This window comes from Lathyrus oleraceus, chromosome 7, assembly GCF_024323335.1.
Source record: "Lathyrus oleraceus cultivar Zhongwan6 chromosome 7, CAAS_Psat_ZW6_1.0, whole genome shotgun sequence".
NCBI classification, from domain to species: domain Eukaryota; kingdom Viridiplantae; phylum Streptophyta; class Magnoliopsida; order Fabales; family Fabaceae; genus Lathyrus; species Lathyrus oleraceus.
In genome coordinates, this window is record NC_066585.1 from 174,664,924 (window position 1) to 174,689,958 (window position 25,035).

At 33.5% G+C, this 25,035-nt stretch overlaps 1 protein-coding gene across 2 annotated transcripts; it reads left to right on the top strand.

Annotated features, from left to right (window-relative positions):
* Positions 1–2,364: 2,364 nt before the first annotated feature.
* On the top strand, positions 2,365–24,937 carry LOC127100711 (MADS-box protein AGL24). 2 transcript variants are annotated; one of them, XM_051037974.1, is made up of 9 exons: positions 2,365–2,631; positions 2,815–3,017; positions 23,531–23,612; positions 23,849–23,910; positions 23,981–24,080; positions 24,169–24,210; positions 24,357–24,398; positions 24,491–24,600; positions 24,727–24,937. In XM_051037974.1, the coding sequence occupies exons 2-9, from the start codon at positions 2,836–2,838 to the stop codon at positions 24,743–24,745; spliced, it is 639 nt and encodes a 212-aa protein (XP_050893931.1). In that variant the 5' UTR covers positions 2,365–2,631; positions 2,815–2,835; the 3' UTR covers positions 24,746–24,937. The 2 variants fall into 2 exon arrangements, with proteins under 2 accessions (XP_050893931.1, XP_050893930.1); XM_051037973.1 differs by having other exon boundaries at positions 2,367–2,615.
* Positions 24,938–25,035: the final 98 nt, after the last annotated feature.

A 25,035-nucleotide genomic window follows, 5' to 3' on the forward strand; every position in this document is an offset into this window, starting at 1 on the left:
TTCTCAACACTTTGATGCCCCTTATTTCTCCCTCTTAACCTCTCCATATATGTGAACTCACCTAAAGATGGTTTACGCTCAGTATAAATTTCAACTTCACATTGATTATTCTTAGCAAACAAAGATAACAATGATGTATCCTTATCATTTCTAAAGGGTTTTAAACATTTTTCCAAACTACAACCTCCATGCTTCCACCATATTTTCATACCATCAATATTAAACTCTGAGTCCATCCCCTTAATTAGGTCATGAGCTTCAAAAAAGAACTAGAAATCAGTGTCTTGTCCATTGTATGCATAGATATCCCCACATTCATATCTTAACTTAGGGTCTTTTACAAAACAACCCTTGGTGTAAAATACCACATTAAATAATCCCATCTCCTGTGCATTACACACATGGAAATGGCTAAATTTGGCAATACTTTCACATAACTACACTACTTCAGTTAACATAACATCAATTGGGCATTAAAAATTCAGTCAATATAACATTAATGTTTTACAAACCATAACGAAATTTCGGTCAAATGTAAACAACAATCTATGTTAACCTATTATATTCCATTGTTTCAACAGAACAAAATTGGAGTTTGTTAACATTTCCATAAAGAAATCCTAAAATTGTGGGACAAAGCAAAATGAAACAATTCTAAAAAAACAAAAAAGAAAGAGACATGTGGGACAAACCTGTATGAAATCTATGTGTGTTTATGGTTTCAAAGGGATTCCAGGTTTCAATGCCCTAACCTTCTTCTAGGACCACACCAAACGAAACTTCAAAATCTACAAACAAAAATAGAATATGATACCCTCCAAACTGTTAGTTTTATGACGACATTCAAAATTCGACCTTTAACCTAGTGCTGGCAATGGAAGGTGCAAACTACGTCATTGGGGAGGTTGAGAAGTCATCAATGATGTTTTGGAAAAACCAGGGTTTCATAAAAAGACAAATGAAAAATTATTTATATTTAAATGAAGGTTATAATGCAGTAATAATAAATGAACATAGTAAATCTCATGTTGGCATTCATTTTAATGTAAGCCATCTTTCCGGCCAATTCACATTCTCCTATAGACACTTAACATTAGAGACTAAATACGTGGAAGACCATTCTATAGATTTTTTTTTAAAGAACTAAAAATAAAATTGACGGGGAATAAAATCATATTTAACTTTATATATAGTATTATATATGAATCTTGTTAGTTGTTAATTCATAAAGATCATACTCTTACATTGTTAGGGATTTGTTAGTGGCTTTACTGACTAACTAAATAGTTAGTTAAATTGGTTTATTAACCAACAAACTATTATAGAAAAACTTATGTAGATTCAGTTTAAAATTCAATAACTTCTGGAGAAGTTTCAACACTCATTCCATTGATCATTATTGACTCTTGTCTGCACCATTAAAAAAATGAGTTCAATAGATATCCAAATTTGTCATCAAAATACCAAATACACGGCAAGTCTATAATTAAAACCTGTCTATGGGACCACAAATGAATGGCTACCATGAATATGTCTGTGAAGTGTTCTTTCGATATGTCATCGATGCAAGTTGCAATATGGCTTGCATGTACGGAAATCAGAAAAAAACTGGACAAGTATTTACACTTTCAAAAACCATCTTATAATACTATCATGAAAGAGCAAATTCGAGGTAATTTATCAATAAAAAAAATTCATTTTGACAAAAAATATATATTTAGAATTTGAATTTTTTTTATGATAACTTTATTGAAAATATTTCTTTTTATATATTTAACTAATTTTCCATCTATATTCAACAGAGAAAGATACAAAATAAAATTCTTTTGTTTTTAAAATGATGCAATAACTCTAAGCTGTATTTAAATTATCATCAGCAATAATAACATTCATATATGTTATATTATGTAAATCATTTTTATATTTAAATTATATCCGTTCTCTAATCTAAACTTGTTTTGATATTATTTTTATTGGCTGTAGTTTTTATTATTTTTGTTTATCTTTGCAACTAAAACAATCTCATAAAATATTTTTTTTAAAAAATTAATCATAAATACTCATCTTTAATTTTTATCCCAACAATTTTTTAAAATTTATAAATATTTTTATTATTTTTCTTTGTATTTTCATGTTCTAATCTCTTCCTTCCATTCAATTTTTTTCCGCTTAGACAAAAAAATAAAATAATAATCACACAAAAAAAACTCACTCACACAATCTTAAATATTTAAATAATAACATTCAGTTTATGAATATTAATTTCTGATTTTCTGAAATCATTTCAGTCTAAATATAATATGATAAAATAATGTATGAGAACTAGAGTTGTATTTATTGAAAGTAGAAAGAAAAATGTAATACAAAAATAGTATTGTACGGAAACAGGAAACAAAGATAGGAACATGACCATGAAAAGAAAGGAAACAACCTCACCCTCACATCATTTTTATTATATCTGAATCTCAACTTGCACAAAATAATAAATTCTGTTTGGGAATCGTAAATAGTTCCCTTCCGATCTCAATAAGATAAACTGGTTCGGTTTGTTCTTGTAACTTCCGCTTTCTCTCTCTCTCTCTCTTCATAGTTCATAAAGTAACCTAAATTTTGAGGTGAGTGCAGTTTAAGGTACAGATGCAAATTAAGCATAGTTATTATGTGTTAAGTTAATACTTTTTTTCTAATGCTTCTTCTGGATCGAATCTTTCTTTATTTCTTATTGAATAATAATGAATCCACTTGGATCTATGCACTGCTATTTTTGAAGTTTTGTATAGATGTGTAATGGTTTAATTTGGCTGTTGTTTATAGAGAGAGAGGAATAATAATAGTATGACAAGAAAGAAGATACAGATCAAGAAAATCGATAACATCAGTTCAAGGCAAGTGACTTTCTCTAAGAGGAGGAAAGGGCTTTTCAAGAAAGCTCAGGAGCTTTCAACTCTCTGTGATGCAGATGTAGCTCTTATGGTTTTTTCTGCAACTAATAAGCTCTTTGAGTATGCTAGTTCCAGGTATTATTTCATTTCAATATCACACTATATATATATATATATATATATATATATATATATATATATATATATATATATATATATATATATATATATATATATATATTCAAGCATGTATGTATATATTTATATATCTTTATATGCTTTGTTATGTTTCTGTCCTTAAATATAAAGAGAGAAAGAGAACTAGAGAAATGGTATTGCTTTGCCACATTTATGATTAAGGATGAGGGAGACTTATGGTTTATGAGTCTATTAGTTAGTAGCTTTTATTTGTTTCTAAGGATTATTGTGTTTGCCCTTTTGATTGGGAGAATATCTATTTGAATGTGTTGATTAATAAAAATAATAATTATATATATTTTTTATTTCAAAAATAATTATTATATATAGTTTTTATTTCAAAAAGAAGAAAATAAAGTGATATTAATATTTCTATATATTATACAAAATATAAATATTTCTATTCAATATTAGCAAAAACTTGAAATGAAAAATCTATTTTATCTTGACCAAAACACCATCAAATTAAACCTATTTATTTTGTTTCTTAGATGACTCCAAATAAACATAGGACAATTGGGCCTATACATAGTATCTAACACTACACATATAATTAGCTTGATATTGATTACCATCTTAATAACTTGAACTTCACCTTTGAAGATGTCATTGTTCTTCATATTCCAAATTCTTCAAGTAGTAGAAAGGATACTCTTCACTCTTAGGGAGGTAATGTAGGATGTAATAAAGAATGCTACTTTTTCCCATTTTGTTTGGGTGTCTTAGGTAATGTAGGATGTAATAAAGAATGCTACTTTTTCCCTCCAATTATTGCCAAACAAAGCGAAAACTAGCATTAGTTGTCAGCTTGATTCCTAACAATAGAATTTTCAAAATGGTGTGTTTGACTTTCATTTTCATTTTCTTATCACTCACCATTTTCTTTTTGGGTTGTAATATCTTCACAAGATGATGATCATATTTGTCTTTGCTAAACAAATGGTTATACTTTTATGAAATAGATAAATTAAAAATAAAAATAAATGCTTATGCTTCAAAACAAATCACCCTAATTGATTATTGATTTCATGAACAACATTATTTTGTCTAGCCCATCATGTCAATAGTACAATAGAGTATAGAAAATACAACCTATAGAAAATCACAATTTACACGAGGAATTCATAAATCTAACATTTCACCTTATCAGCACCAAATATTATTGTTGGTTTATCAACACCAAATATAAGGAGATGGGTCATTTCAACAACAAGAACAACAATGACAAAAAACAAAATCAAAAGAATCGTTAAACATTAAATATCAACAACAACAACAAAAATATCAACAACAACAACCACAACAAAAACAAAATCAACAGAATCGTTAAATATTTAATCTCAACAATAAAAAATGACAATTTTAAACATTTTACCTGACACAACAATAAAAGCACCTAACAATGCTAATTTAAATCCATACTTTCGTTACCTTTTAGAGTTTGGAGAAGAGATGATGGAGATCCAAAACTCGTTAATGGAGGAAATGATGTTTTTTAGTTTCGTCTATGGAGCAAATGATACTTTTGAGTTTGGTTTAATGGAGAAATAGAGTTTCGTTAATAGAAGATGAAGTTTGAAGGTAGAATGTGATGTTCGTGTAGGTTTCGTTAACAAAAGATTTCATTTATGAAAAAGTGAATGAATCTAGAACGTTATATATCTTAGAAAAACGAAACTAGGTGACTTTTCTCCTCAGTTGAGAGTTCAAACCGAGAGAAAATGTATTTTTTTAATTTAAAAAAGGAAGACGTCACATGTATTATAAATAATCTTATAATACATGTATCATAATTGAATTAATCGTAGCTAAAATGTTCAAGAAATTATACATGAATCAAAGATTAAATATAATCTTCAATAGTGTTGAAGCATCAATCTCTATCTCTGGAAATCTGGAAACCACAGTCTCTCTATAAAAGTTCTTAGCACTTCTTCTAATTTGATATTTTTATTTTATAGGCTAATTTTCCAGTATGCCAAATCGCACCATGATTTGAATCAATCCCACCATAATTTTCCAATTAAGACGAATCGCGACATGTTATTGGTACCTTTATGGTGCCACGATCTCAAGCAATTACAAGGCCATTTATGTTAGGACAAGATTTGGTTCTTTATCTGACTATTAGTTTTAAAGATAACAATGCATTATTTCTTAGAGAACAATTTTATACACTAATGATTTTTATCTAGTGTGTAGCTTTTACTAACATGTTTTGACTCTGAAGCAATGACGTGTGACGTCATCAGATTCTAGAATCAACACACTCTGACTATGACGAGATTCAATGCTTTACAAGATGCTGTCAAGTTATAGAAAGCTCTTAAACAACGATTCTGAGGAGCGTCCATGTTAAAGCTTCTGATTGTGACTCTGATTGAAGAGCCTCTGAAGGTTTGTCTGCCTTTAAGATTTTGCGCTCAAGTTCTAAAGATTCTGAAGAACAAGCTCTGAAGACTCTCAAGACCACATTCTGAGGAACTGTGTCAAGACTCTAAAGACCAAGGTTCTGAAGATTCTTATAAGTTGTCTTTTGATCCTTCTAAGCATACTTCAACATCATTTTATCATAATCCTCTGAAAATTAGGAGATTTGATCAAAAGGTTTTGCATCAGGAAAATAGTACACAATACAAGATCACATGCTCCTCCACTACCCTGATTTTATGGGCTAAGGACACTACTATTGTACCATTCTTCCTCCCATATGCAAACTGTAATGAAAGAGACAGTTGCAATTAAGTATTCAAATTCTAGCCCCAACGTTTCCTTTATATGCCTATATAAAAGAGACTTTAAGATTGGAAGAAGTTGTTAATTCACTCTGCTCATAACTACGCTACTACACACGCTCTTGCTAAGATCATATTATTTATGTGTATAATTTTGTAAACACACATGAGTTTTTTGCTCGTTATTGTGTGAGAAATATTTATTGTATTAACTTGTGTTAATCTTCTTTTTATAAGCATTCTTTGTAAACACAACTTGTAAATCTCAAATTTGTTTAAGTGGTTTCCTTGAGTGACTAGGTTTTAGTCAGATAGATTCAAGAAGACAAGGACGATTTGTCTTTGTGGTGTATGTAATCAGGTTTTGGTTATAGATGATTAAGTCTTTATTGAGAAGTAAAAATTACTTTGGTATGGTGGGCTGGAGGTAGCTTCGTTAACAGCGAACCAGTATAAAAATAACATTGTTATTTATCTTGTTCGTATTTTTTCTTTGTTGAGTTGGTTTTGAAAAAAACTTTTTTTTAGAAACCTAATTCAAACCCCCAATTTCTTGTGTTTCTTGCCACCTTCAATTGGCATCAGAGCTCCGGTTCTGGTCTTGATAAGATATCAAACACTTAACATTGTCAGATAAAGATCCAGCGTGAAACACAATGGTTGCCATTCCACCACCAGTTGCTCAAATAAATGATAAAGATTATTAGAATTCTAAACTTCCAATTTTTGATGGAGATAGATTTGACTATTGGAAGGATAGAATATAGAGCTTCTTTCTAGGTCACGATGTTAATCTATGGGATATGGCAGTTGATGGCTACGTACACCTAATAGATGAGAGTGACAATAAAATGGAAATAAGAGTGATGATTGATCAACAAAAGAAAGACTATAAGAATCATCACAAAGTAAAAACCATCTTGCTAAATTCTATTTCATATACTGAGTATGAGAAAATCACCAACAGAGATACTTCGAAATCTATATTTGATTCTATGAGGACGATACATGAAGGGAATGCTCAAGTAAAAGAAACCAAAGCTCTTGCCTTGATTAAAAAATATGAAGCATTCAAGATGGAGGATGGAGAAACTATTGAGAACATGTTCTCAAGGTTTTAGACTCTTGTTGTAGGACTTAAGGTCCTTGATAAAGGGTATTCTACTTATGATCATGTTAAAACGATCATCAGAAGTTTACCTAAGTGTTGGAGACCTATGGTAACAACTCTGAAGTTATCAAAGGATCTTAACAACACTTCTCTTGAAGAACTGGTTAGTTATTGAAGAAGTCATGAGATTGAGCTTGAGGAAGATGAGCCCAAGAGAAAGAGAAAGTATGTTGCTCTAAAGTCTTCAGGAATATCTGAGAAGACTGAAACTCTTCAAGTGAAAACTAATGAAGAATCTGAAGAGGAATAAGAATAAGATGATGAATTGTCTCTTCTGTCCAGACGTGTTAATCAACTCTGGAAGAAAAGGAAAGGAAATTCCGAGGACAAAGAAGGACAAATGGTCGTTCTAAGTCCACTTCTGGATCCAAGAAGGTTGAACCTGGCAAAGAACTCACATGCTTTGTGTGCAAGGAGCCTGCCACTTCAAGAATGAATGTCCCAAGTTAAAGAAAGAAAGGCCCATAAAGAACTTCAGAGGAAAGAAGAAGGGTCTAATGGCTACATGGGATGAATCCAAGTCTTTAGAAGATGATTCTGAAGAAGAGCAGGCTAACGTGGCGCTGATGGTTTGCACATAAGCTCCTGCAGAAACAATTCAATTAGAGTCAGAATTTGAGTCAGATTCTGAAGAGGTATTTTCCGAACTATCTCATTCTGAGCTTTAATATAGTTTATCAGAAGTTCTTGAAAAGTATCAGAATCTTCTGAACAAATACAAGGATCTGAAAAATATTCATGTATCTGAATTAGAAGCTTTTGTGCCTCAAAGACTTTTCAAGTTTGAGTGAAGAAAATCTCATTTTAAAAAACAACAACTCTGTGCCTCAAAGCAAGAGTCTCAAACCTGAAAAGAAAATTCTTTCTAAAGCCTCTACAGGTTATGGAGATATCATAAAGAAATATAATAAATCTTTCCATAAATTTCTTGCTAGAAACCTAAATAGAAGTCTGATGGGTTCCATGATTTATTCTGTTAGCATAAACGGGACAAAGGGTATTGGCTATGATTCTGATGACGAATTTGATTCTGAAAAATATGACAAGCAAAATACTCTTCATTCATATTTTGTTTCTTCTAGGAAACAAAATGATGTTAGGCCTAAAGGTAGAATTATTTATAAACCTAAGTCTAAAACAAAACCTCATGCCCGTTTCAATTATTCATAAATGTATAGATATCTTGCACAGAAGCCCAAGTTTGTTAAGAACTATGGGAAGACTAACTCTAAAGGACCCATAAAGTTATGGGTACCTAAGGATAAAATATTATGTGTTGCAGATATCTTTAGCAGCGGAGTTAAGACACCACTAATGGTACCTGGACTCTAGATGCTCGCGGAATATGACGGGAAGAAGGCCTATATTCCAAAGCCTGGAACTTAAGCCCGGAGGCGTCGTCGGTTTTGGAGGTGATCAAAAAGAGAAAATCATTGGCTCCGGAATAGTAGGTAACATTACACTTACTTCCATTACTAATGTTCTTTTAGTTGAAGGATTAATGCATAATATGTTGTCCACAAGTCAATTAAGTGACAATGGTTATGAAATTATTTTCAATCAAAAGTCCTGTAAAGTTGTTAGTCAAAAGGATGGCTCAGTTGTTTTCAATGGAAAGAGGAGGAACAACACTTACAAGATAAGACTTTATGATTTGAAAATAAAAATGTAAAATGTCTTATATTTGTGAATGAAGAGCAATGGACTTGGCATAGACGATTGGGCCATGTTATCATGAGGAGGATTTCTCAGCTAAACAAGCTTAATTTAGTCAGAGGCCTGCCAAATCTGAAGTTTGCTTCAGATGCTCTTTGTGAAGCATGTCAGAAAGGCATGTTTTCTAAAACGTCTTTCAAGGCTAAAACTGTTGTTTCAACCTTCAGACATTGGAGCTCATTCACATTGACTTGTTTGGTCCAGTGAAAATTGGCTTTGTCAATGGTAAGAAGTATAGACTAGTCATTGTTGATGACTACAACAGATAGACATGGGTAAAATTTCTCAGACACAAGGATGAATCATATTTTGGGTTTTCTACCTTCTGCTCTCAAGTGCAAAATGAGAAAGATCTCAGAATTGTAAAAGTCAGAAGTGATCATGGTGGCGAATTTGAAAACAAAGATTTTGAAAAACTCTTTGATGCTAATGGCATTTCCCATGATTTCTCCTGCCCTAGAACTCCATAACAAAATGGAGTTGTAGAGGACTACACAAGAGATGGTCAGAACCATGATAAACGAGACTAATGTGACCAAACACTTTTGGACAGAGGCAGTTAACACGTCGTGTTATATTCAGAACATGATCTCAATAAGACTTATTATGGGTAAGACTCCTTATTAATTATGGAAGAATATGAAGCCCAACATTTCATATTTTCATCCTTTTGGATGTTCTTGTTTTATGCTGAACACTAAAGAGAATCTGAACAAGTTTGATTCTAAGGCACAAAAGTGTATCATGTTAGGATACTCTGAACGCTCAAAAGGTTACATAGTGTATAACACTGAGACACAGATTGTTGAAGAATCAATCCATGTCAGATTCGATGATAAGCTTTACTCTGAAGAGTCAAAGCTAGTTGAGAAGTTTGTAGATTTGGATATCACTTACTCAAGTTATCAAGGAAAGAATTCAGAAGCCAATGAAGTTGAAGCTAAAGACTCTGAAGCTCCTCAACCAGAAGTTGTTAAAGCTTAGACTCCTCTGAGAAGGAACATAAAAAAGATCTTTATATTCTGAAGAATTGATTATGGGTGACAAGTCTGAACCTGTCAGAACCAGATCCTCATTCAAGCCCTCTAAAGAAAGTCTTCTGGGTTTGGTGTCTTTGATAGAGCCTACATTACTTGATAAAGAACTTCAGGATATAGAATGGATTATGCCTATGCAATAGGAACTCAATCAATTCTCTAGAAATGATGTGTGGATCTGGTGCCAAGACCCAAAGGAACTCACATTATTGGAACCAAGTGGATCTTCATGAATAAGTTGAACGAACAAGGAGAGCTGTTAGAAACAATGCTCGATTGGTTGCATAAGGTTATAGTCAAAAAAAGGGGATTGACTATAGAGAAACCTTTGCACCGGTTTCCTAGTTAAAGTCTATTCGTCTCTTAATCTCTTTTGCAGTTAATCATAACATCATCTTATATCAGATGGATGTTAAGAGTGCATTTATGAATGCTTACATTACTAAAGAAGTGTATGTACACCAACCCCTTGGTTTTGAAAATCCTAAAAATCCAGATTTTGTTTTCAAACTGAAGAAATCATTGTATGGTCTGACACAAACTCCCAAAGCATGGTATGAAAGACTAAGCAATTTTCTTTAAAAAATTGATTTCACTAGAGGGAAAGTGGATACACCATTTTTCTGTAAGTCATTCAAAAATGACATTCTTGTTGTTCAGATTTATGTTGATGACATAATATTTGGTTCTGCTAATGGTTCCTTGTGCAAAGAATTTGCTAAGTCTGTATGAGCAGAGTTTGAGATAAGTCTGGTGGGAGAACTCAAGTTCTTTTTGGGAATTCAGATCAATCAAAGTTCAGAAGGAACTTACATCTATTAGAGAAAGTACACCAAGGAAGTTCTAAAGAATTTTGACATGTTTGAATGCAAGATGTCAAAGACTCCTATGCATCCTACATGCATCCTTGAGAAGGATGAGGTAAATGCTAAGGTAGAACATAAGGTATACAGAGGTCTAATTGGTTCTCTCTTGTACTTGATTGCTCTAGACCTGACATTTTGTTTAGTGTTTGTTTGTGTGCTCATTTCCAATCAGATCCTAGAAAGTCACACTTAACAACTATTAAGAGGATCTTTGGGTATTTGAAAGGTACAATTAACTTTGGCTTGTGTTATAGAAAATCTAAAGACTACAAGCTAGTGGGTTATGGTGATGTTGACTATGTTGGAGACAAACTTGAGAGGAAAAGCACTCTTGGAAGCTCTCAGTTTCTGGGAGAAATCTATCTTATAGTCCAGCAAAAGGAAATCAACAATAACACTTTCAACTACTGAAGTTAAATACTTAGTAGCCTATGGATGCAACACTCAGGTGCTCTTGATGAAAAGTCAGCTAGAAGACTTTCAGATATATGAGAGTAACATTCCTATACTTTGTGATAATACTTATGCTATTTGTTTATCTAAGAATCTCATTCTGCATTCTAGAGCAAAACATATCGAGATAAAACATCACTTTATACATGACTATGTTCAAAAGGGTATTTTAAATCTAAAGTTTATTGATACAATTTAAATCTACTTTATGGATATTGAACAATTTATTTCATTAATAGTTGTCAATCAATCTCGATAAATGGAACATTTTAAAGACAAATGTCTTAGAAAACTGAATTGTTTCTGAACAGATGATGTGACACGTTGGGTGAATAAACCTTGGGATTAGGTAAAATCTATCACGCTTTACCCCCATTGTCAGAATTGTTTGTTGTTTGCTTTATGTTTGTCATGATTGCAAAAATTTCTATTTAAACTCACTCCACTCACTTCAAACACTTTCACTACTCTCATATCCTACACTTTCACTCTCTGAGTAAATATTCTCTGTAAACCCTAAAACCTTTTTCTTCAACAATGGCTTCTACTCAACAAACTACTCAACAAACTCAAGAACATCAACAAGAACAAGCTTCAAGAACTCACTCTATATACTCCAGTTGAAGATTTAAGAGTTTTGTGTGAATTAATGGTGGATTTTGACAACCTCAAAGCCAATGGATCTAATCTTTTGGGAACTCTAAGATTTCAAGGATGGCTAAGAAGTCTAAGGTTTCTAGAGAGCATCAAGAGACGTCTGTTGAAGCACCCAGAGCTCCTTAAGCTACTTCTGCTGGAACTTATGTTCCTTCTGATAATCGTCTGATTACTACTGTTAACAATTCATCCATTCCACCCCACTATCACTTCATCCATCACAGCCACATTTCCATACACTGTTCAATTTGTTCTGGAACCCATGCCTACTTCAGCTCCCCAATCCAATAATCTAAATGTCACAATTCCACCACCCTACCCATCCATATATGAAATTCTAACCTCCATTATAATACCATATTTTCTCCTATCACAACTCATCCATCCAAGAAATCATCCATTAGATCTTGAACCATCTCTCCCCATTCACTCAGATGCTCCCATTATCGAATCAAACTTTAATTTTGACACTGATTCCTCAAACCAAAATTCACCTTACACCCACGGCTGAATTATTAACTCAGTTTGAAGGTGGGGCTGCTAGCAGACTCCACTCTCTCTCTCTCTCTCTCTCTCTCTCTCTCTCTCTATGAGGCTTGTGCTTCTAACATAAACCTTTCTGAGGTGTGTGCTCTGAAAAACGACTTCAGAAGCAGGATTGAAGACAGTTCTAAGGTGCTGGAGATTGCTATTCTGAAGGAAGCAAAGAGGAACTTCCATGTTGGACTCTCTAGTATTGTTGAACCCCTACTTCAAAAGGTTCCTCTAACACTCCTGCTTCCTGCTCCTGTTGTGACCCCACCTCATTCTCCAGTTCAGGCTCCTCTTGTTATTTATGAACCTACTCTAGAAGTTGGAAGTGCCTCCGGTGAGCAGAAAACTTCGAATTCCAAGGAGTTCATTCTGAAGGCTTTGGAGCGTCTTTCTGCTGAGAATTTTGAAGTGAAGGAAAGGACATCATAACTAGAAGGGATGCTTGGAGAGATCTTATCAAGACTGCCACCCCCTCATAAACCTTAGTTTTAAAAACTTTGTTATTGTCTTTGTTTTCTTTTCACTTTTGTACTCTGGATTCTCTTATTGAATAAAATGATTTTTTTTAGTAAGAATGAATATGTTTACTTTGTCTTTATATTATTTTTGAATAAAGACAAAGGGGGAGAAAGAGTGACTAATTTTGGTATATATAATTTCCAATTCTGAAACTTAAACATGTTTTATATGTTTCTAACATTGGTAACTCTTTTGAGAACTTTGAATAAGTTCATCATGTTAACCAAGTGTTTCAAGTGCTTAAGTTGAACCAGGCGTATACAAGTTCTGAACTAGAATCTGATGAATACAACAAGGATATGAACCTGGCATCAGTTATAATGAACAATCCAACCAGGCTATGAAAGTGTTGAGATAACTAGGCTATGAAAGTTCTGACAAATCATGCTCTGTGATGATGCTGATATCCAGACTTTCTGACACTCAAGCGGGACTCTGAATGAATTAATTATAAACGCAAGCTGATGCATTCTAGGAAGCTACTTCATCCATTACATCCAGTTTTATGCCTTATGGGAAGATATCAATCAGATAGTAATCAGGCGTCTGCCTTTCTGAAAGAGAGTAACAACTAGACTTTTGCCTTATCGGAAGTTATTTTTTCATGCTGATTGAAACTTGTATATATGTTAAGATTATTTTTAGTCTTGAATTCAGGGAGAGCTTGCAAACCTAACTCTCACATTCTAAGTTAAAAAATAATTTTTAACAGTATAAAATTCAGAGGGGGCTTACAAACCTCGTTGTAATATTTTTATGTGATTAAACCAAGTAAAAATATTTCACCAAAATACATGGTTTTGTCATCATCAAAAATGGGGAGATTGTTAGAACAAGATTTGGTTCTGCATTTGGCCGTTAGTTTTGATGATAACAATGCATTATTTCTTAGAGAATAATTTTGTACACTAATGGCTTTTATCTAGTGTGTAGCTTTTGCTAACGGGTTTTGACTCTGAAGCAATGACGTGTAACGTCATCAGATTCTGGAATCAACACACTCTGACTCTGAGGAGATTCAAGTGCTTTACAAGATGTTGTCAAGTTATAAAAAGCTCTGAGACAATGATTGTAAGGAACGCTCATGTTAAAGCTTCTGATTATGACTCTGATTGAAGAGCTTATGAAGGTTTGTCTGCCTTTAAGATTTTGCGCTCAAGTTCTGAAGATTCTGAAGAATAAGCTCTGAAGACGATGAAGACCAGGTTCTAAGGAACTGCGTCAAGACTCTGAAGACCAAGGTTATGAAGATTCTGATAACTTGTCTCTTGATCCTTCTAAGCATGATTCAACATCATTTTATCAGAAGCCTCTGAATATTAGAAGATAAGATCAAAAGGTTTTGCTTCAGGAAAATAGTACGTAGTACAAGATCATCCTTTCCTCCACTACCCTGATTTTGTGGGCTAAGGACAATACTATTGTACCATTTTTCCTCTCATATGCAAACCGTTATGAAAGAGACAACTGCAATTCAGTATTCCAATTCTACCCTCCAACGATTCTTTTATATGCATATATAAAGGAGACTTGAAGATTGGAATAAGTTGCTAATCTAATGCACTCTTAACTACGCTATTACAGACGCTCTTGATGAAATCATATTATTTATGTGTATAGTTTTGTAAACACACAAGAGTTTTTGTTTGTTACTGTGTGAGAAATATCCATTGTATTCGCTTGTGTTAATTTGCTTTTTAGAAGCATCCTTTAAAAATATAAGTTGTAAATCTCAAATCTGTTTGAGTGGTTTCCTTGAGGGTCTAGGTTTTAGTCAGATAGACTCAAGAAGTCAAGGACGGTTTGTCTTTGTGGTATCTGTAATCAGGTTTTGGTTATAGTGGATTAAGTCCTTCTTGAGAATGAGAAATCACATTGGTATGGTGGATTGGAGGTAGCTTCATTAATAACGAACCAGTATAAAAATAACTTTGTTATTTTCCTTGTTCGTATTATTTCTTTGTTGAGTTGGTTTTGAAAAAACTTTTGTTAATAGAAACCCAATTCACCCCCCCACCCACACACCACCACAACTTCTTGTGTTTCTTGTCACCTTCAATTTACACATGATTTTCACATTTTTTTTACCATTTCACTAATCACTCCATGATCTAATCTGATCATGAGGTGATTTTCACATCAATCATCATTTTCTTCTTTATCATGTTTATGGGTGTCTTTTTATATTTACCTCTTATAAACATAAAAGTTACAAAGTATAAGTATCTTAGAGTTGTATGATTAGAGTGATTCGAGGTACACTGATGCTTTAAACACGAGTCTTAACTTATTTTATAATCAACTTAATATCATGCAACAATAATCAAATTTCTATATAAGTAGATCTAAAACCAAATATAAACTAATGTGAAAGAGTGTCATCACTTGTGAGAGGCGTAGTATCGACAAGAGAACATCGATTATGGATTTTAAAAGTATAAACATGGAGAGTTGAAGACTTTCTAGGGTTAATACATATCAATGTATGTGCACTAACGAGGACACCTTTACTCTACAATCATGGGCATTTCGTCACCTTTGTTTATGATTTTGATATAATGACGTGGGTAAACTCCACAACAACAATAATAACCACCAAGCTTTTCTTACTAAGTGGGGCCAAGTACATGGATCAAAAGACATCATAATGTTCTATCAAAATCCATGCGTCTATCCAACTTATTTATCTTTAGACAATTCTTAACATTTTATATTAGATTTTTCAAGGTCTTACTCTACCTATAGCGATTTAACTACCCTTCATCTAAGTTTCTATCCTCACTACCAAATTCATGAGTTTTTTTATCTACGTTTCTAAACCATCTAAGTCTAGTTTCTAACATTGTATAACTATATATGATACCCCAACACTCTCTCTAATATTGTAATTTTTAATCTTAGCTTGTCTAATAATACCACACATCCTCATATTTTCTACACTTAGTTTATTTCTGTGTTGGTTCTTTACAACCCAACATTTTGTCCAATACAACATCGACATTCTTAGAGATGTCCAATCAAATTTTACCTTTAGTTTGAATTCTACTTTGGTATCATATCAAATACTTGAGGCCCTCCTTTATTTTAACATCCAATATTGATTATAATGGTTTACGTTTCCTTATATTTCTCCATAGTTTTGTACTATGGACGCAATATATTCAAACTACATAACTTGTGGTAGGATAATATCTTTAATTTATTCCTTTAAGGTTGAAGCACTTCTCTTTTTGTTAAACTTATATTCAGTATAGTTTGTCTTACTTTTTTTGTTAAATTCAAGTGTGAGTGGTTAAGTCCAACATCGATTAGAAATTATGGAAATATTGGATTCATAAGAGAGATGACTCATATACCCGATGCCTTAAGATTTTGGGTAGATATGTGGTGTCAAAGTCTCTTGAATTTTGAATGTTAAGCCTATTGATACTCCTGACATCCCCCGACTCCCCCAACAAGTTGTATTATAGCCATTTTAGATTCGATGAGGGAGAGGGAGTTGGATGCTTGTATGGATCAAGGATAGTGATGTGGGTGACTCACACTTGTATAGTACACTGTCAAATGACAGTGTTATTGACATTTGTCATCATCAAAACCATTTGATGATATTACCTACACAACATATATAACCACACTTTTTAGGCAGAAGTCATATGCTTCTAAGCCATGTGTCCAAGTCTCTAATTTTTCATTTAATTCCACCCTCGACTCCCAAGTAAGACTATATCATCTCTAAAGAAACATACTCCTCAGTACTTACTCTTTGATGTGTTCTATAAGTACATCTAAAACTAAATTAAATATGTAAGGGTTTGGGTTAAACCTTCGCGTAATCCTGTTCATGTGTCCTCACACTTGTCAAGACCCCCTCATGCATATCATAAATTTCTCAAATATAGGAAATTCTAACCATTTTTTTTGGGTTTCCACAAAATATCTCTATGAAATCTACCACGCACCTTTTTCAAAGAAATGAAAATCAAGCGCAAGTCTTGTTGATCCATCAAATAACGCTTCATCACATATCGCGGTAAATCTATCGCTTCCACGGTAGACCATTCAAGCATATAACCAAATTGGGTATTAATAACTTGAGTCTATTTTTTTAGTATTTCCGAATCACTTTTCCTATAACTTCATGGTAGGGCTCATTCGAAATTTTCTTTGACCTCATAGCTTCATTAAATAGTTTTATGTGTCACTCAATACCTCTATTTACAAGACTTTTCCACCATTCAATAGGTACATTTTCTTGCTCATCTTCCTTGTTATCACTCATCATTTCCAATGCTTATTTTACCTCAGGTTCTTGAATTTAATCAAAGTAGTTATAGTTTGGTCATATTCTATATTGTCTAGCATATTCAAGTATGGTAATATCTCATATACTTCATTAAACAAATTATGGAAATACTTCTTCAATCCATCATTTATATCCTTTTCCCGAAAACATTTTTTCTTTTTCATCTTTAAAACACTTCACTTGACCCTAGTGTTTTTTTTAATTTCTTTCTCTTCCCTTAAAAAGTATATATATATATATATATATATATATATATATATATATATATATATATATATATATATATATATATATATATTGATTTTTCTCCATCCTTGGTTCTTAAGGATTGGTATAACCCGTCAAAAGCATGAGCTCTTCCTTCATTCAACGCCTTCTTGGTCATTTTCTTAGCTTTATTGTAATTTTCTCAAGTTTCAACATTTTTACACCTATGTTAGTCTACAAAGTATTCTTTGTACTCTAAGTTTACCCATAACACTTTCGTTCCACTACCACGATTCTTTAACTCTAGGTCAAATACGTTTTGACTCTCCTAGCATCTCTTTTGCTATTTTTCTAATCCCTTGTGCCATTTTGTCCAACGTATCATTTTCACTTCCTTGTGGCTTCCCGAAACCTCTCTCCAAGATCTTATGTTGGAAAATAATTTGTTCTCACCCTCCAAATGCTACCACTTGATTTATGGAGCCCAGTGTACATTATTCTCTTTGATTTCCTCTTTATTCCTAAATCCATAACCAATAATCTATGTTTGGTAGTCAAGTTCTCTTTAGGTATAACTTTATAGTCCAAACAAATATATCTATTTGAGTTTCTAATAAGAAATAAATCCAGATGAGAATAAGTCACCACACTCTTGTATGTGGGTAGATGCTTACCTCTTTTCGTAAAGCACATGTTAGAAATAGTACTATCAAAATCCGACGTAAAATAATGGATGAATTTACCTTCCACACTAACCTCCAAGAGGTCATACCCCCTCCCATCACATGTACTCCCTCCAAACCTCTCGATATTCTTCCTACATGTCCATTTAAACCCTCATATAGAAAACACTTTTCTGTTTATGGTATATCCTAAAATAAGCTTCCCAAAAATTTACTTTAAGGTGTTTTGCTAACCCAACCTTAGGCGCGTAAGGACTAATAACATTAAAGATGACTTGTTCCTCTAGAAATGTTAGGGCTATGATCTGATCTCCTAACCATTTTACATCCACAATATCATTCTTCCACTCTTTGTCAGCAACATTTCCGATCCTATTTCTCAAATAAAAATTAGATTATGTTAGAATACTTTAATAGTCTAAGACCTTTGTTAAAAAATAAACATATCATAGTTCTAAGAAGATTTTGAGGCATATATTTTGATAAATATTGCAAGGATGAAGGCATCAAACAAAATGTTGTCTTAGAGAAGAAGAATCGAAAATTCATATAGATGGCTAGATTAATTATGAAGGATAATAAATTTTCTAATACCTTTTAGGCCGAAGCAACATATACCCAACTAAGGAAGTTCAAGAAAAGAATCCTATTGACTCTTGGTGTGGCAAAAAGACATTAATTAAACATTTAAGAGGTTTTGGATTTATCTAATATATGCATGTTTCTAACCAAAAAAGATACAATATAAAAGACAAGACCATAAGAAGTAATGTCTTGAAGTGTAACACGCAATTAAAGGGCCAGAAAGTTTATAACCTGCAAACAAAGAAGCTTATTATCAATCGAGATATTGAGGTTAACGAAAATGGTAGTTGAAATTAGGATGAAGGAAAAACTAAGGGAAGAAATATTTCGATTCCAATACCAAAATCTCAAAAAGAATATGTAAAAAATGTATCCGAAAACCTATGCATGCCATCTTCACTTCCTCACCAAGTAGTTTCTTCACATGAGTTCATTACAAGGCGAATATAATCCCTGGTGGATATATATGGATCTTGCAACTTGGTAATACTTGAGAACTATGAAGTGGAGTCAAAACAAGATATATGGGTTAAAGAAATGGGGGGGGGGAGAGAGAGAGAGAGAGAGAGAGAGAGAGAGGAGGGGGAGGAAGAGGGATAGAGAGAGAGAGAGTATATTCACATTACATTAAGATGATAATGCCTCCAAGGAATTTATACAAGTGTTACTAAATGATTGGGACCTAGACCATACAAGTACATAACTAAAAAATGAAAAAACTCGGGCGTGTAACCGGTTACACCAAATGGTTAACTAGTTACAACTAACACTATAATGAAAAATACTTTAAGTGGTAATCGGTTAACCTCAGAGGTTAATCAGTTACGTCCTCGATAATTTGCCTTGTTCTGCAACTCATAAGTGAAGTTTATCTTGTTGTAATTGGTTACACCCCCGTGTTAACCATTTATAGCACTTGAATTACAAAAATCACTTTTAACACACCAACTAATTCAAGTGCTCAAAGTATTCCATGCTCATGTTCATATTTAACTCTTGAACACATCATTTGTGACTCCCTTATTCAACAAATCAGCCACTTGGTTTTCACTTCTGCAATATCTCAATCTTAACCTTCCTTATACTATTTTTCCTCTTTTTAATTTGATTCGACTCATAGGACGTGTGATTTGAATCACTCGCCTAAAATCTCAATTTTTAAAGTTCTTAAATATATTTTGAGATTCTACTTGTGACATGACTTTGATCTAATCTCAAATGTAGTTGTTGTTCCAAAAACTCAACTAACTGACTTAAAAGATATTGTTTATACTCCAACACAAACAGTTTGAATTATGCATGATAAAAATATAAAGATATAAAGCTCAATCTTTGAATATGCGCAATTAAAGAGGAGATCCAATGATATAAGACCAAAATAAAGTAAAGCTTAAGAGACAAGCAACAAAATCATATAGAAATTTGCCCTTACTATATCAAATGTATTAGAGACATACAACTTCTCCCATGCAGAACATAATTATTTACAAGATTTATGGGTGACTTGTTGTTGATCTGTAGCACCGGGGATTTCTTCACTTCGACCTCCATTTCTTCTAACACATATTTGATCCAAATTTCTTGACAAGCTGCATAAAATCCAGCTATATATTCATTCTCACATGACCACAATGCCACCACAAGTTTCTTTCTCGAGCACCATGGTGCACCAAACACTTGAAATAGATATTTAGTCATGCTTCTTTTATCTTTCTTATTTCCACACCAATCATAATCTTGTGGAAACAAAAATATTTGCTTTCAAAATCTCATGGAAACAGAATTCCACAATTTATTGACCCTTTCAGGTATCTCAAGATTCTTCTTGCAACCTTCATGTATGACACTCTTGGTTCACTCATGTATCTGCTTACTAATCCAACTGAGAAACCTATATCAGGTCAACTGTTGCATACATACCTCAAATGTCCTATTATTTGTTTGAACAAAGTTGCGTCGACTCTGTCTTCTTTTCCATGTTTTTCCAGTTTCAGGTTTGTTTCGACAAGCGAGGATGCAAGATTTGACTCATCCATTTTGAATCTCTTGAGTATTTCTTTGACATACTTTCTTTGATACAACACTATCCCTTGCTTGGTATTTTGAAATTCCACGCCTAGGAAATATGACAAATTTCCCAGACCCGACATTTCAAATTCCCTCTTCATCAGCTCTTTGAACTTCGACAAGTTCTATATGCTATTTTCTGTTACCAGCAAGTCATCGGCATACAAACAGATGATGGTTATATTTTGTGCCTCGACCTGTACGAAGACACCATACTCCGACCTGCATTTAACAAATCCCAATTCGACTAAGTAAGAGTCAATCTTCTTGTTCCATGCCCTAGGTGCAAGTTAAAGACGATATAACGCTTTGTGTAGCCTATATACTTTCCTTGCTTTCTCCTGAATCACAAGCTTAAGAGGTTGTGTGACATGTACAACTTCATATAAGGGACCACTCAAAAATGCTAATTTCACATCTAAGTGAAATGTCGACCAACCTTGCTTGCATGCCAAGGCTACCACTAATCTGACAGTTTCAAATCATGCTACTAGGGCATATACTTTAGAATAGTCGAGTCTTTCTCTCTGAAGAAATACTCGAGTTACCAATCTTGATTTATGTCTTGTTATCGACCCATCAGAATTGTGCTTCAACTTGAACACCCACTTCACTTTGATAGCTTTTGTATGTGCTGGAAATTCGACTAACTCCATGTGTTATTCCTTTTAATTGCTTTAAACTCTTCGACCATATATGACTTTCACAGTTTATTCTTTAAGGCTTCTCTACAGTTGATTGGTTCAACAGCTGAAAGTAAAGCAAAATGGACTAATTTGCGATTTGTTGTGACTTCATCATCCTTAGCAACTTCATAGTCTTGAAGCCTGGCTGGAAGAACTCTAGTTCTTTGTGGTCTTTGATCATAACTTTTCCACTATTGCTCCTCTGAATAACTATGTCGCTTGTACCTTCTGCTTGCAACGAGCTATTATCTGCAAGTTTTATCTTGCTCTTATTCAATTTGTCGAAGTCTACTAACCACTCTCTTCGACCAATCATGTGGTTCGAACAACCTGTGTCGAGGAACCAGATCTTGGAGTCGACATGTTCATGTGCAACTGCAGCCATAAACACCAAATCTTCATAATCATCTGAATCTTGACGTGCAAAGTTTTCTCCTTCGTCCTTGTCTTTTATCGCTTCCTTGTCTTTTCTAGACCAACAATTCTTGGCCAAGTGACCCAATTTTCACAGTTGTAACACTACACACCTTTTTTTTCTTCTTTATTAGTCGAAGTTCCTTCTCCTCTTTTGGAGGATTAAGAATCGACCTTATGCTTCTGAAGATTCGACCAAGACTTCTTACTTTGAGTCTTGCCTCTGAACTTGTTAGAACCATCATGCTTCTTCCATGTTTGACCCTGTAGTGCCTGTATCGAATCTTGAACGCCCTTTCTTTCAACAATTCTCAACTCATGTGCCTCCAACGAACCAGTCAAATCTTCCAATTTTAGTGTTTCAAGATTGTTGGATTCTTGAATAGCAACGATAACGTGATCAAACTGATAGGTTAACATACACATTATCTTCTCAACTATCATCTTATCAGTTATGGTTTCACCACAACCTTTCATGAGATGAACAATATTTTGCACCTTAGCAACATAACCTGCAATCTTTTCGTCTTCTCCCATCTGCAGTAATTCGTACTGCCGCCGAAGCGCCTTCACGTTGACGCCTTTAACCTTCTCATCGCCTTCGTAATACTTTACCAGAATATCCCATGCCTCATTTGCTGATTCAACATGAGAAATTTGATCAAAATTCACCGAGTCTACCGCCGATTGAATGCAGAACAACGTCTGACAATCTTTCTTCTTGGCATCCTTGTGGCTGACTCTCTGAGCATCAGTTGCATTTGCAGCAAGCACAAAAACGCCATTAGTAACCACTTCAAGGGTTTCATGGAAGCCAAACAACGATTGCATTTATTTATTCCACCGAATCCAATTCTTGTCGTCAAGAACCGGAAGAGAGTTTGGAATACCACCACTGTTGCCGTTCATCTTTGCAGCGATCAATTAACAACCCACAATCCCAGAAACACAATCACCAACGTGTGATTCTTAAAAACATGATCAAGAAAATTAGAGCTCTAGATACCAATTTGTTAATGCATGAGGCACTTCTGCGAGAGAAGGGTTTGTGTCAAACAAGAGAGAGAGAAGGATAGAGAAAATAGGATAATTATTATTGAATGAATAGAGTAGTACACAATTGAATGACAAACTATATCTATTTATATACCATTCAACCCTAATTAACTTTTGGAATTACGCCTAACCAAATAATTAACTTGGATTATATTCACAACAATACAATTCAGTTCAAGGGCGCCATTAGAATTTTAACAAAACATTCTTGCCGTCCCCCATTCTACATACCTTAGTTAGCATATCATTTATCATTCACGGGGTCATTAAGCATATTAAGAATGACGTTCTTTACCAGAGCATTGTCCAGACAATTATTATATGGATTAAATCCATATTTATAGTAACTAACCCCATGATTCTCTATTGCATCAAGGGCGGTCAGATGATCATCACCATGACTCAAAATAGAAATGTTCTTAGTAGTATATTTCACCTTAACAATCTTACGAAAAAAAATCAATATTTCTATCACCATGAGCATGCTAATTGAACCGAACCTTTTCTTACAGAGTTCAACCTTCAACTTAATTTGCACAATTTTCTTTTGGTCTAGAAAATTATCACTTTGTCACTATCATTAATTTGACTCTAAATTTGTTAAGGATTATACTCAATAGCATGAACACTCATGTTAATGTTCCACGATACATTTGTATCAAAAACTAACAGTAATACATACAGTTCTCAATTTCATGAGCATGGATCATTTATTCACAGGAAACTAGATCCTAATATAATGTGTTTGTTGTTTTCAGTATGCAACAAGTAATTGAAAGGCGTAATGGATGTTCTGAAAATCATAGATTAATGGACCGTCCATCTACGGATCAGTTTCAGGTAAATTAAGTTCAACTTATTCTAATATTCTTGAATGATGAATTCATGATATATCCTTTTGATAAAAAAATATTCTTTGCCAAACTGAGTATGGAGTGTTTTCTGACTGATAACTGATCATAATCATCAATAAACAAAAAAAAGGAAGACAAGGAAATTGCATTTGAGAGTTATCATTAACATTAATTTGCTAACAAAAAAAAAGGAATACAAATTTTTTGAACCTTTATTTACAGGTTGAGAGTGAGTCCAGCGACACACTGCACAAGAAATTAGAAGATAAATCTCGTGAACTGAGGTACACTGCTAATACTTTTAGTACTAATTAGGTATAAATCAGCTGAGACTTAGTTTCCACCTTAACGCAGACAAATGAATGGAGAAGATTTGCAAGAATTGACAGTACAAGAACTCCAGAAACTAGAGACTCTACTTAGAAGAAGTTTGTCCAGTGTCTCAAAAAAGAAGGTTTGTGCTTTACACTAATCATGCCCTAGTTCATTTCTCACAAGGGATTTGCAAGAATTGACATATAGGATACACTGATATGTATCAGGATGAAATGTTTATTCAAGGCATCAACACCCTTAAGAGAAAGGTAAAAATGCTAAACCAAAAACCTCTCACACTGTCTTCCAGTTCTAGCACATCTTTCTGCTACTCCCTCTTTCTTCGGATTTTTCAACAAATAGCTCTCACTCTATGGCTATGCTACAACTTTTTTTGATTATATTCTCCATGCAGGAAGTGGAACTGATCCGAGAAAATCAAAGACTGAAGCATGTTGTAAGCTTTTTCAAACTCACTATTTAAAAAACGATCTCTCATATATTTGATGGATAACTCGCATCAGTAAAGTAATGAAACGTGGATTTCAGGTACCAGACCTTATAATTGGACAAAGGCAACAATCATTGGAATCGGTTATTAGACGTTCATCTTATTTTCTTGAAGACGGTGGTGACAGTGACACTTCTCTCAAGTTAGGGTTAGTTATTTTCCATTCAGTTTAACTTAGAAGGATTTTGACTTCACAGAAAGCTAAGATTATTCGGTTTCTTCAAAGGTGTTATGGAAACTAATTCATTTATGTTAATCTCTCAATGTATTGCAGGTTACCATTTCATAATTAAATAAATGAAGTTTGGTTATAGGACTTTGAGAAGAAGATAACAGTTTCGCTTCCTTTCTATGTCGCTGAATAACAGTAACTTGCTATTTAAAAATAAGTCATGTAAAGTAATAAAATCTAGCTAAGTAATGTGAGGTCTTGTTTGTAGAATTGTAATTGTTCTATATTCTTATGGAAAATTGATTCACCTAAATGTTTATATTTATTATCGAGTAGATGTAGTCCACCAATCACTATTATATCTTACAAAAATACTTGAAACAATATTAGAAGTAATTTTTTTTACAGAAT